Source organism: Mastomys coucha, unplaced genomic scaffold, assembly GCF_008632895.1.
Source record: "Mastomys coucha isolate ucsf_1 unplaced genomic scaffold, UCSF_Mcou_1 pScaffold22, whole genome shotgun sequence".
Taxonomy (NCBI): domain Eukaryota; kingdom Metazoa; phylum Chordata; class Mammalia; order Rodentia; family Muridae; genus Mastomys; species Mastomys coucha.
The window spans coordinates 111,971,526-111,985,998 of record NW_022196905.1 but is presented as its reverse complement, the minus strand read 5'-3'; the positions used below and the strand labels follow the sequence as shown (position 1 = coordinate 111,985,998).

The 14,473-nt window shown below is 42.8% G+C and overlaps 1 protein-coding gene across 4 annotated transcripts in view; it reads right to left on the bottom strand.

Annotated features, from left to right (window-relative positions):
* Med13l (mediator complex subunit 13L) overlaps positions 1–14,473 on the bottom strand; it is a 226,670-nt gene that overhangs the window by 187,711 nt on the left and 24,486 nt on the right. For 3 of the 4 annotated variants that reach the window (XM_031337649.1, XM_031337650.1, XM_031337648.1), the window contains exon 2: positions 205–442. In XM_031337649.1, coding sequence (XP_031193509.1) covers positions 205–442 — 238 coding nt within the window. Of the gene's footprint in view, positions 1–204; positions 443–14,473 lie in introns of those variants that run through there. The other variant, XM_031337651.1, reaches the window with a different exon arrangement.

Below are 14,473 nucleotides of genomic sequence, written 5' to 3'. Positions count from 1 at the left end.
AAAAGATTCTAATTTTCAGCATGACTGAAAGAAGACAAGAGTTTAAGGAAGGGGGTGTGGGGACAGGGAGGGGGAGGGGACAAACATACTATTTACTGAATGCTTGGATTCTCTGTTGTAAACAACTCTTAAATATAAATTCCAAAACTTACAATTGTTCAAAAAAATATGCAAATAATTTTTAAGGAAAAACAAAATCCTTACCCTGCAGTTCATGATGTATTACTCCTACTAGGTTGGGTTCATCTCCCCACCAGAATATCCAGAGCTCTTTGCAATCTGGCTTGACATCACGACGCCATACACATAGCAGGTTGGCTTGCAGGCAGCGGATGAAACTTAACAGGATTGGATCATCTTGGGCTGGGGCTGAAATTATGGGTCCACAGTCCCCGTGCCCTCCAAAATTGTACCTACGCCATTTGATTCCTGTGAGTTCAGCCTGGAAAACGACAAAAAATTTGCAATAGTTTTGATTTTTCCTTTTACTTATAAACCACTAAGAGCAAGTTCCCACAGAAAGGGAAAGATAATAAAATAAGCATTTATATTCAACTTCACACTGCAAGGTCTCTTCAAACAAAGAACAGACATCAGCCCTTCTAGGTTTGTCGACAAGGGTATCAGAACTAATCATATTAAATACCAAAATAAAATAAGCTGGTAATCATTATGTGCTGTTGAAATAGTTTTATTTTCCTGGTCATTTACTAGGTACCCATATTTTTTAAATACTATCTTCAATTATTACTTCCTAGTCAATTCACAAATTATACTTATTTTAAAACCAAATAAGGGGCTAGCGAGATTGATTAGTCAGCAGTTAAGAGCACCACCTGCTCTTGGAGAGGACCATTGTTAGATTCCCAGCACCACATAGTGGTTCACAATCCTTCTTAACTCTGATCCCAGGAAAGCCAGTGCCCTCTTCTTCATGTCTATAGGCACAGGACACACGCAGGCAAAACTCTCGTACATATTTAAAAAAAACTTTCAAATATTTTTATAAATAAGTAAAACAAGTAAGATTTTAAAATAACTGTTGAGGCCCATGCCTTTAATCCCAGCACTCACAAGGCAGGAACAGTGGATCTCCTGTTGAGTTTGAGGTCAGTCTAGTCTATAAGCCAAGTTTCAGGACATCTAGTGCTATATAAAGGGACCATCTCAACAACAAAAGTCCAAGTTGATTGTTCCTAACACAAAAACCTGACATTGAAACTATTTCTAAATCCACACTTGGAAGCACTTGAGATTCACTTCACATTAGGGATGGCAAGCAAGCTAGTGAAACATACGTCAACAGCCCAAACCTGAAACATCTACAAGCTGAAACATCTACAAGCTGAAACATCTGCTCCCAAGGACTTGGAACAAGGGCTTCTCCACTTGTAGAAGACATTCCGAGGAATTCCCACTCCCCCATCCTGCACCCCCACCTCAGCAGCCAGTTCAGGAGGTGAGAGTTTTCACCAGGGCAACACAGTATGCTGAAAGGTTCCTCAGGAAGTAACTGCTAACACAGCTGAGGCACTCACCAGCAGCTGAGGCATGTTACTTAGCATGCAGCTCAGAGTCCTGCCTCCTTAGCAGGGCTCTGCTGTGGTGGGTTTTTTGTTTCTTAAACACATTTTAAAGCAGGGAACTTTAAACAAGCAAGCAGAGGCTGTGTGTGCTGCCGTGCAGTCCACACACTTCTACTTTCACATTTCCTGAAGTTTAGGTCCGATGAAATGGACAGAACATCAAAGACGCTTCATCACAAAGAGAGTGGGGCTCCTTTCTTAGTAGCTATAAACTGGAACCATGTACTGGACCAGAGCAAAGCTGATCCACCACAGTCCTGTATCAAACAGCCCATGTGCCCCATTCCTTCATTTCCTCTCCCACAAAGCCAGTCATTTTTATGGACAAATTCTTTTAAAAAGAAGCACAGCAGGGCAGAAAAGTAACCATCTGCAACCCAAATGGGACTAACTCCAAGTGCTTAAACAGCTGACACACAGCATACGTGTGTGCATGTATTTAAGACAGAGTATCACTATGTAGTCCTGGCTGGCCTTGAACTTACTATGTAAGCCAAGCTGGGCTCCAATTAAGCAAGATGCACTTGCCTCCTAAGTACTGGGACTAAAGGTGCAGGACACCAAGCCTGGCATATTTTCCTTAAGAAACACAGTATCCCCAGTATTTACATAGCATCTACAATTGCATCAGGCAAATAGAATCTTAAAGACCATCCTAGGTACATGTAAATACCACACTTCTATAAGGCCTGGGGAATCTGAGGCAAGGCAGGCAAGCAATCCTGACACAAGGACAGCTTGTGAGCTCCCTGAGCTTTCCCAGGCAGAGGAAGTGACTGCCCATGGAACTCCCCGCTTCTCACTGCCATGCCCACTTTCTGTTCACGCCCCCATGTTTCTTCTAATAAAAGTAATATCTCTGTGCTTTAATCAGAAAGCCTAACATTAATTTCTAAATGTCAAAGGAGATAAAGTAAACATGGAGTAGTTCAAATTGGAGAAGACATAGAGAACACTCATCATTCAAGCAAGAACACTGTTCTATGCCCAAGAACCCTGGGCAGGAAAGGAGGGGAGAGAGCGTGGGCACCAGACACACAGCACAAATCACTATGACAGGGACCATGTTTCAAGTGTACAAAATGAGGGCACAGTAGAGACTTGCACACTGGCTGAATGTGTCCCCAGGAAAGCTAGGCATAGAGACTCACTAGAGCACGTGCATCTGTAGCACCCTCGCAGCTCAGCAGGCAAATATCTGGCTGATTCCAAATGGTTCTCCAGCCCCAGCTTTTGCACTAACTTCCTGTGCCCGCTCTCAGTGGCAGAGGGAAGCCATTGTCACTTGCTGTGCTCTTTACAAAGCTGTCCATGCAGCACTGTGCTACAAGCTCCACATAGCACTGCCTGCCACGGGCTCTATAACTAGTCAGCCAAAGAAAGGAACTGGGAAACTTCCAATTATTTCAAAACATTCAGTTCCCTTGCTTTAAAGCTAAAATTAAGTATTGTAAAAGTCTACCTTGATAAACCTTAACAGATGACTATAATAAAGCCAACACTTGGGGGGAAGCAGCGGGGGAGGGGGGGCTTTCAATCCTGGCTCAGTGTCTAGTAAGAGCAAAGATGAGGATCCAACACCCTGTCCCACCACAGACACTGTTATCTCCCAGGAACATGGAGCGTCCATCTCTGCTAGCTGAGCCCTGGTGGTGCTCTGCCTCCTCAGCCCCAGAGCAATGGAGCAAAGGGCCTTGGAAGAAACCTCAGAAATGGAACTGAGCAAGTCTGGGTCCTCTAAAGTCAACACGCGCTCCTCATTACTGAGACAGCTCTCCAGCCCCTCTTTATTTTTTAATCTTTCATCATTTATTTACTGTATAGAACTGCTCAGGGAAGTCAGCTCTCTCTACCACATGGGTACGAGGGGTTGAAATAGGTTCTCTGCTCAGCAGCAAGTCCTTTTACCGGCTGAGCCATTTCGCTGGCCGTTTCCCCCACTTCCGACAAATGCCTAACTCTAAGACTCAAGATTTTCTTTTCGAAGTCTTGAATCAGCACTGAACCTAGTGGTACAGTGCAGCTCTGAAGATGAAGACTGAGTGAAGGCCCAGACCTGCCAAACAGAGGCCTGGGAATAGTGCAGGGGCAGAATGCTCACTGAGCATGCGTGGCCACAGGTTCAATCCTTTACTCTCCAAGAAAAAAAAAAATTTTTTTTGGAACAAACCTTTAAGCATTTTGATATTCAAATTATCCTAGATATATATTTACGTTAAAGGAATAAACAAATGCATAATTTCAGATAAGTTCTAAAAATACAAAACCAAAAAGGTAGAGTTTCCTATTCAAGGAGCAAACCTGGTCCTCCCGTGTGAGCAGAAGTGATCCTCCCATGTGAGTAGCTCCAGCACATGGCATGGAGAGCCTGACTGAGTCCACGGGCATGTGAGTTCTTCCCACCTGTCTTCAGACCTTCCAGACACATAGCTCAACAAGTTAAGACTCCAAACAATTAAATAATTCATCTAGAACCACAAACCTGGCAAATGACAGGTCCCAAACATAGCTACATTGAAACCACAAGCGAATTTGAAACATAAATTCTTTCCATTCTGCGGTGCTCCTTCATGGGGCTAATGTTAAAAATTAGCCCTGGAGGATTAGAAAATCAGACAAAGAAAGCACCATGGGCTCAATTTAGCAATGACTCGAGCTCACGGCCATGCTCTCTAATCTAAGAATGTTCATGGCTTTTTCCTCAGTCTTCCTGGGGCAATAAAAACAATTCATAAGAGTGGTCACACCATCTCAAGAATCAAGAGACTCAGATACTTACTGCCACAGGCATCTACACACAATCACTGGAAGACAGTATACTTCTTAGAGGATATGTATTTTTTAAAAAAGAAACCACCTACCCTAACAGAGGGGGTGGGGGGAGGGATGTTCAACAGAGGCAGTGAAGGTTTTCTTTTTTTTTTTAAAGATTTATTTATTATTATAATTAAGTACACTGTAGCTGTCTTCAGACACACCACAAGAGGGCATCCAATCTCATTATGGGTGGTTGTGAGCCACCATGTGGCTGCTGGGATTTGAACTCAGGATCTTCAGTAGAGCAGTCAGTGCTCTTACCCACTGAGCCATCTCACCAGCCCCCAGTAAAGGTTTTCTGAAAGAGGAGCTGAGCATGTGGGACAGCTGACATAAAGAGAAGGCCACTGCAGTCAGCTGGCAAGGATGCTAAATGAGTAGACTCAAACAAACCGAAGAACAACACCCTTTCCAACATCCTACCTGTGACGTGGAGACTGTATTGATTCTTAGTCTTATTCCTTAGGTACAATGAGTTCAAACAGCTCTTACTTTTCACACTGGATGTTTCACAGTCAACGTCATATATTTGTAACACGGCCCCAGAGTTAAAAGTAGATTCACTGGTTCTAAAGCAGAATAAAACCTAAAGATGTATTGTTGCTAAGAACAAACTGAGGTTTACTACCCCAGATCGAAGACTGCAGGAGATAAGAAATACAGGTTGTGGGCCTGCTCTCTCCACAATATGCCTCCATGATGTCAGGAAGCCTACTCCACCCCAGGGGGCCTCAGCTTTAGAAGCTATAAAGTGCTATGGCTGACCTACATAAAATAAATGAGCTCATCTCTGCCCCAAACTAATTACATCTCACTGGCAAAGGCAGCTCGTAAATTACACAACCCCTTATCAGACATCTCAGAACTATCAGTGACAAAATTTCCAGAAGATACTCAGACTTAAGAAACCTACTTACTGAGCTGAAGTAGAGGAAGGAACTCAGTGGTCCAGCATTCGCTTAGCATGCGCAAGGCCATGGGAGGCAGACAACATGCATCTCTTACTGCCAACATAAGTGCCCTAGAAAATCTCAAGTGTGCCTTTGCCCTCTCCTACTGTGACAGAATTACTACTCTAGCAGATTAGGAAAATACAGTAAACACATTAAATCACCTTACAGATCAAAGCCAGGAAAGAAAAACAAATGTTGCATATTGGAAAGCCTTTGTTACAATGTAACTAATAGGCTCCAGGTAAGAATGGCAGAGTACACACACACACACACACACACACACACACACACACACACACACACACACACACACCGCTCTCTTAATTCTGCTTCTGCTCTCTTTAAATCACACCAAGCATCAGTGAAGAAACTTGTTTCTTTGGGTTATTCTCTCCTTGTAACTATAGACACAACAGCAGGCAAGACAAGAAAGGTTGGTGCTCCAAGGAGAGATGTGGCCCTGAGTAACCAACCCCAGAGACAAAAAAGGTGGAATGTGGGGCTGGTGAGATGGCTCAGCGGGTAAGAGCACTGACTGCTCTTCCGAAGGTCCTGAGTTCAGATCCCAGCAACCACATGGTGGCTCACAACCACCCGTAATGAGATCTGACTACCTCTTCTGGTGTGTCTGAAGGCAGCTACAGTGAATTAAGCTGGAGCAAGCGGGGCGGAGCAAGCAGGACAGGCAGAGGTCCTGAGTTCAATTCCCAGCAGCCACACACATGATGGCTCATGGCCATCTGTACAGCTACAGTGTAGTCATACACATAAAATAAATAAAATAAATCTTAAAAAAAAAAAAAAGAAAGAAGAGAAAAAAGAAAAGGTGGAATGCAAGCCACTAGCAAAAGTGCTCTTCAGCCTCAGAAGCTATGGACACCAGCACCTCCTCTTTAAGGGGTGAAAGAGGAGAGAGACATGGTAAGAAAGTAGGTTGAAGCCTGCTGACCTGGCCTGAGAGACTGAGACGTTCTCCCACTGCATCCCAGCAAAGAACAGAAGAAACTTCTCCAAGACAGGCTACAGAGGGGGCAGAGGCTATGCTATGGAGGGTAGGACTCTAAGTAACACAAGGGTGAGGTGACAGCCAGGAGCCACCTTCCCAGTTATCTTTGAAGTACTAGACAGCTGGTAGCCAGACTAGAAGAAAGCAGTCTGGAATCTTACATACTACAGAGAAAGATCCCAAGATACTAACTCAAGTTCACCAAACAAAAACAGCCTGCCTCCATATGTGCATACACAGTTAACAGACACCTCTATGATCAAGGGCTACTAATGAGCTGAGGAAAACCAGGTCCAGACACAAAAAACGAATACAAAGGTTAGAGGAGAAACCTAAACTGTGAGAAGAAAACATCTAGAACACCCATCACTGATTCTATCAGAAACTGGAGGGTTGGCTGAGTGGTTAAGAGCACTGGCTGCTCTTGCAGAGGACCAGGATTCAGTTCCCAACACCAGGAGAGTGCTCACAATCATTCCTACATCCAGTTTCAGGGGATCTGTTACCCGCTTTCTGCAGGCACCCAACAAGCACATATTGCATAGGTAAATGACTTTTACATATAAAATATAGAAAACCTTACAGAACAGTGTAACCATTTAAACCTGAAAAGGAACAGAAGGCTCAAAGAAAGTAGAATTAAAAGAGAACTCAGTGAAATACATGGAAAATAAAAGTTCAGGAACTCACACACACACAAAGTTAACAAAATAAAAATTGGGTAGGTAGGGAAGGGTAGGAACTGGAAGATGAACCAAGAAAGTTAAAAGCTAAGCACATACTCCCAGAGCTGGGCTACAGCTCCCTGGTTAGAGCACAGACCTGAAGCTGCAGCCCCTTGGTTAGAGCACTTGCCCAGTGTGCCTTGGGTTCCACTGTGGGAAAAAACTCTTAGAAAAATAAAACAATGAAGAATTACCTAATATAATAATTCATGGAAACTTCTCTCTAAAAAACCTGTGAAACACTAGATGAAAAGTCCTCTCTGGATACCTAAAAGCAGCAATGAGACAGGCCTCACAAAAGGCCCCACTCTACCATGACACACTATAAGACAAGACTCTCTGGCTTCCATGAAGGAAGACGTCACATGAGCAAGAAGGCAAAGTGCAGTGACTCCCAGGGTCTCAAGAGCAATTCTGGAACCCCTCAGCCAAAGCAGACAGCAGCACAGAACTACCAAATGCAGAGCAGGAGGAACAAGCCCAAACCCTCAACTTCCCCCATGCGTGAAGAAGCCTCTTTTCTCCAGGACTGCAGAGTGTGATCCATGAGGGAGAGAGGCTAGGAGACTAGAGGAAGCCAAGGAAGGCCTACACCTGACAACTACAGGCCAAGCTTGCACCAAGTGACCATGGAGGATCAGACTGTCCCAGTAAAGACCCCTCAGGAAGCTGCTGCTAGTGACATGCCCACTCTGACTGAGGATTCCTAGGTTTTGGACAATAGGGAGAAGGTGAAGGATGCTCAGGTAGGCTTCTTATTGTAGGACATGACCTGACATAGGTGACAGAGAAAATTGTCAACAGTAAAAGGCTTCTAAACATGCAGACTTCAAAAATTAACTTTAAATCAACATGGTATGAACCCAAGGTCTTTCAGGCACTCTGACCACATTATATTTCATGACTTGCCTTGGTTCTGAATATAACATAGCATGCATGCAATACAACTCACACACCGTCCCACCATGCCCAACATGCCTACAGCACTTCAGCTCAGTTCCTACTGTGAACATAAAGCTTTCTCTCACAGACACATGATGGGTGAAACAAATACTTTCAGTAACATGAGCACGCTTAAATCAGCCATCTTGGTTGGTGGTTTGTATAGGAATGGCCTCCATAGACACACAGGTTTAAATACTTGGAGTGGCATCTTAGGAGGTTTGGCACTGTGGAAGGAAGAAAGTCACTGGGGGTGAGCTCTGAGGTTTCAAATGTTTAAGCAAGCCAGGCCCAGTGTGTCTATCTCTTCCTGCTGCCTGTTGAATCCAAAGTAGAACTCCTTCTCCAGCATCATGTCTGCCTGGATGGCGCCATGCTTCCTGACTACCTGTAAGCCAGCCTCAATTAAACGTTTTCCATTCTAAGAGTTGCTGTGGTCATAGAGCCTCTCCACAGCAGCAGAACTCCTAACTAAGGCACTCCCTATTTTACTCAGTTATAACGTTTGACTTTAAAACTTGCTGTCTGAGGCCTTGAGTGTCTTCTGTTTTGGTTGGTTGATTTCTAACTCTATGTGTGTCTGTGTGTGTCTGAGCATGTGGGTGCAGGTGCCCTCAGTGGCTGAGCAAATCAGAGCCCCTGGGATGCTGATCGAGTCAGAGTGAGAGGTCAGTAGCTGCCTGATGGGTGCTGGGGAAAGGAACCCCAGCCCTCGGTAAGAGCAGCATTCACCATTCACAGCTGTGCCATCTGTCCAGCCCCACTAATGTCAATTTCATAAAGAATTGCTCAATCAAATGCTGGCTTGGGATTAAGGATAGAGTTCCCAACAATTTATGAAATGGTCCTAAATATACTTCTGCCATTTTGTACCACATACTTATGCAAAGTGGCATTCTCAGCATTGACAACTATAAAATAAAAATGTATCTGCTCCACCTCCTGCACCTCAAATGGTTCTGCCAAGATTTAATTCTTTGTGTAAAAAAAGGAAAAAAATAAATACACCCACCTCATTAGTATGGAAATTTGCTTTCATCTTTAATAAGCAGTAAAATTATAAGCATACCAAATAATTATTTTAAAGTAAAGACATGGTTTGCTTTGGGTTTTCTTTGAGGGGGAATTGGTTTTGGTTTTTGGGGGTTGTTTGGTTGGTTGGATTTTAGGATTTCTTAGTTATCAGTAAATGTTTGACTTATATACCCATCTTACATATATCTATGTGCCCAGGACCACATACAAGTTTCTCCAGCAAAATATAATTGAGAGGAAAAAAAGTTTAAGAAAGCATAGAGAAGTACTTTAAGAAGGAAAAGAGGCCACACATACATGGAAGGCAGAGGCAAGCAGTCTGGTCTACAGAGTGAATTTCAGGACAGCAGGACAGCAGGAGCTACATAGCAAGGGCTTGTGTTTAAAGAAAAGAAGATGAAGAAGAGGGGGGAGGGAAGGGAAGGATGGAGGGGGGAAGGAACAGAGAGACAGAGATGGGGGGGGAGAAACAGGGTTGGTAGGGAAAGGAGAAAGAGAGGGAAAGAGAGAGAGAATGAGAATATTTCTGTCTCCAAGTGACACTGAAAAGGAGAAGCCATCAGAACTTAGCAAATAGTTCCAACAATGTTAATCCTGAATCTAAGCTAACCCAAATTACCATTTGGTAGTAATTACTTGGTAAAGTACAGATGAAAAGGGTATGTCTCAAGTAAGCAAGTGGTAGAAAGAAGGAGTTAAATCATGAAACATTCCTCAGTGTTTAGAAATAATAAGGGATTAATGGCAAAGCATTTGCCTAGGAAGCAGGCAAGAAGGGCTGAGAGCTAGCTAGTTGTAGGTTTAGCTCTCTTGCTGACCAGGAGCTGCACCCCAGCTGCTAAGTCCTCACTAAGTTGCTAGGGCTGGCCATTCTGCAGCCCACACAAGCCTAGAACTTTCAATCCTCCTCCTGGCATCCCCAAACCCAGTCTGGCATTCACATAAAAACCTAACTCTGCTGGAAAACAAGGCAAATAAAATTTAAACAAAAATTATCAAAATGTAACAATAAAATATAACTACTGCAAAGTTATTCCTCACAAATTCCTAAACTTCAGAATGATTTAGTGTCCCATAAATTGTAATGCAAAAGCCAAACATGTACTATTACTACTTTTTTTGAACTTTTTTTAAAAGATTTATTTATTGTTACATGTAAGTACACTGTAGCTGTCTTCAGACACACCAGAAGAGGGCGCCAGATCTCATTACAGATAGTTGTGAGCCACCATGTGGTTGCTGGGAATTGAACTCAGGACCTTCAGAAGAGCAGTCAGTGCTCTTAACCACTGAGCCATCTCTCCAGCCCTATTACTACTATTTTAAGATTTATTTATTTGTATGGGTGTTTTGCCAGCATGTATGTCTGTGTACTAGTTGTGTGCCTAGTACCTTCAGAGGCAGAATATATCAGATCCCTGGAACTAGAGTTACATATGGTGGTGAGTAATGTGAGTCATGTAAATGCTGGGGCCTTAACAAATCCCAAGTCCTCTGCAAGAAAGGTAAATGTTCCCAACCACTAAGCCATCTCTCCAACCCTCATTATTTTTAAGACAAGGTCCCTTGCTGTAGCCAAGGCTGACCTGGATTCACAATGCAGCTAAGGAAGGCCTTCAATCCCAGCAATTCTCCTGCCCCGGCTTCTGGGATGCCACATCTAAAGGCATGAGCTCCGAAGGTTATTTACTCACTGCTTGTCACTGCTATCCATTGTCTTCTCCATTTTAGCTTATTGAAAACCCAGCTAGGCAAGCAGACACTTGTAGCTACCTGCTCCCTCCCAAATGGCTGGCCTCAAGCTTCTCATAGCTGCACCACTAATGCTGGCCAAGGATGCTTTCTTTGGAGCACCTGGCGATCAGACTGGCTATTTCCATGTCCTGAGAAATACAATATAATACATACAATGGGGAATTCAGTACCAAAAAAAAGTAACTTTTTTAAACTTTATGTTTGAGTGGATTGCCTGCATGTATGTTATGCATCATGTGCACGCTTGGTGCCTGCAAAGGCCCAAAGATAACAGTGGATTCCCTAAAACTGGAGTCACAGATGGGTGTAAATCCTCATGGAAGCTAGGAATCGAGAAAGTCTCCTTAACCAATGAGCCACCTCTTCGGCTTAAAAAGGTGACCTCTTACATACACATTTACTGATTCAGAACTTTTTATTATAATTTTCATTTACTAACGTAGTTTTCCAATACTAATTCAAAGTGACCAACAAAGACTGAGAAGGGGGCCTAGCAGGTGAAGGTGCTAGTCGCCAAGACTGACAACCCTCAGAATCATCAATGGAAGGAGAGCACTGAATCCTACAAGTTGTCCCCGCCTCTACAAATGTACACATGAAGGCACACACATGCACACATGCAAATAAATTAAAAATATTAAAATGTTTAAGATAAAAATGAGTTATAAACTTAGTATGAACAAATTCCTAAGCATAAGAACTATTTAATGCCCCATAAATTGTGTTTAAACACCAAGCCGCTGCTTATCTGCTTTTGGTTTATGTAAGTGTGGCCAAGTGCTGATACATATGCAGGTGTATGGGCATGCACACATATGTGTGCACATGTGTTTAGAGGTCAGAGATCAGCCTCAGGTGTCACCACCTTTTCCCCCCTGAAACTTGACATGGTACCAGTTAGGTTATGGTCTGCCTCCCCAGCCTGGGGACTACACATTGCATCAGGCCCAGACTTTTACATTAGTTACTGGAATCAAACTAAGGTTCCTCGTGTTTGTAAAGCAATCATTTCATCCACTGAACCACGCAGCAAGGCTGGCCTTGGATTCACATCAGCACACGAGAGTAAAGTGAGTTCAGAAGTGTGGTTTGTCAATAAAAGTTTCAACACAATTAAATCTCACAATTTCATTTCTAGTCCTATGTATACAGTCCTATGTATAAGGCCAAGAGAGGGCATCAGCTCCACGAAACAGGAGTCACAAGCAGTCCTAAGCCACCCAAGAAGATGTTTGGAACTAAACTCAAACCTGTGAAAAAGCAATGTATATTCTTAAAACACTGAAGAAACAAGGTTTTCTAAATCCTTCCTTTAAAAAAAAAAAGTTTTAAAAAATTTATTTTGGGATATAGGCTATTACTGTATAGCCCTGGCTAGCCCAGAGATCAGCCTGCTTCTGCCTCCCAAGTACTGGGATTAAATATACGCACCACCTAGCCTGGTATATTAAATTACATTAATAAAATGTAATGCCTAGGTTCTATACAACAGCTCTAACTTACCAGACATTATTGTTTTGCTTCTAATTACTAGTGCCACACTTTGAAAAGAATATAGCAAAACAAGAATAAGTTGCCAGGCAAAGCCTCCATGAGTGAGGAGACAAACACTCTCTTACTAGAGGCTACCTAGCTCATGTGCAATCCTCTCAAGCAGACTGAGACAGAAGCAAAAATATAATAAAGAATACATCACTAAGTTAGAAAGAGCTGAGTGACCTGACATGGAGCTACGTGACTGAGGTGCCAAAGATTGATGTGAGAGGTAAAATAGATCTGCTCACCATAGACAGCAGACTGCTGGTGTTTATAAAGTTTTATTAGCACACAAATATGCTTATATTTTCACATGTTGCTGGTGGCCACTTTCCCACTACAGCCAGTACTGTAACTTTGACCAGACAGACTACATCCTGAAATAATTACTCTGTGCTAACCTCTGAACTACGATGACATCCACAAAGAAATGAAACATTTAAAACACAGATGGGGCAAAGGATGACTCAGTAGCTAGGAGCAGTGGCTGCTCTCGCAGAGCACCCAGGTTCAGTTGCCAGCATCCACACTGTGCACATAACTGTCTGTAATGACAGTTCTAGACAGAGACAACATTCTCCTCCGGCCTCCAAGGGACTGTTCACACATGGTGCACAGGCATGTATGTATGCAAAACACCCATAAACATATTACTAATTAATTCATTCATTAATACTTCATATTCTTTGTAAATGTCATCCTAATTCAAAGGATTAATTAACTACTTAATTAAAATTAAAAGTAAGGTTCACCTGACTTGCTCCCCTACTATAAATAAGCAGAAGGCCAGGCAAAAAAATAAAATAAAACTTCCATATTCAGGCTTTGGTCAATAGGCACTACAAAGCTAGGCTCCCTAAGAGAAGGCAAAGAAGTAAGAAATCTAAAAGCTAAAGCCCCTGGAATCTGACATAGACAACTAGAAAGAAGACAATTATGTAGGAAATGTATGATATAGGGGCTCTCTGGAAACTTCCTAAACACCAAACTGTGCACTGAACAGAATCAGTAAGGCCAAAGACTACCTAGAGAAGCCATTCTGGGCTGCAACAGTTAGCCATGGTGCACACTAACTGGAGACCCAGGAGGGCAGTGTTCATAAGCAGGAAGCCAGTCCTAACATAAAGATTATACTAACAAACAGGCAAGCCGCAAAAAACAGTAAGGCAGCTACCTTAACTGCCAGCAGTGTAACCACCATCAACACAAATATAATCACCAAAGGAAGGACAGCACAGGCTTGCTCACAAGAGCCAGGACATCACACTGTGCAGCAGTCAGAGGGAGGGAGGAAGGGAGGGAGGGAGGGGAGGAGGGAGGGAGGGACAGACCCATTACTAGGACAAAAATCAATGAACAGAGCCAAAGATTAAAAGAATAATGTAATTAATAGATAGCACTTTAAAAACAACTGTCATAAATATAGTCGAGAATATAAAGAAAAATACAAACATGTGTCCCAGAAAACTTGCTATTTAAAAGTCAAATACACAAAGTGTGAGCTGAGATGCTCACTGAGTATGTTTACCCATAGATGGTGGGAAGTGGGCTGCACACAATGGGTGTGGTTCAATGTGGACTGTCCAGATACAGGAGGGCCTTAGTTCAAAACCCGTCAAGTGCGGGAGGCACTGGCAGAAAAGAGTCCTGAAAGTATGCTACAGTACCAACTAAAGGAGCTAAAAGGAGTCTGTGAAACTATAAAACTAAAACAAAACTGAAGAACAGAAGCCAGCAATCAAGATCCCAGGATGTGGGGTACGGTAGGCACTGCACAAAACATTTCTAAATGACACCCTAATTATTTACAAATTTTATGAAAACAATTCACCTCTAATCCAGGGAGTCAGTGAACCATCAGCAGCATAACCACAGGAAACCACATCAAAATAAAATTCTTGAAAACAATGATACATGTAAATTCTTAAAGTTGTCCAAGAAAGATATTACATAGGAAAAAAACAAAAATAATATTAAATGCAGACTAATCAGAAGACATGCAAGCTGGAGGCTAGGGTATGGCTCAGTTATGAGAGCCCTTGGGCCAGGTAAGGCCCCAGATTTCATGCCCAGCAGAAAGGGGATGAAGATATGAAACCCAGCGAACTTTGTAAAGAC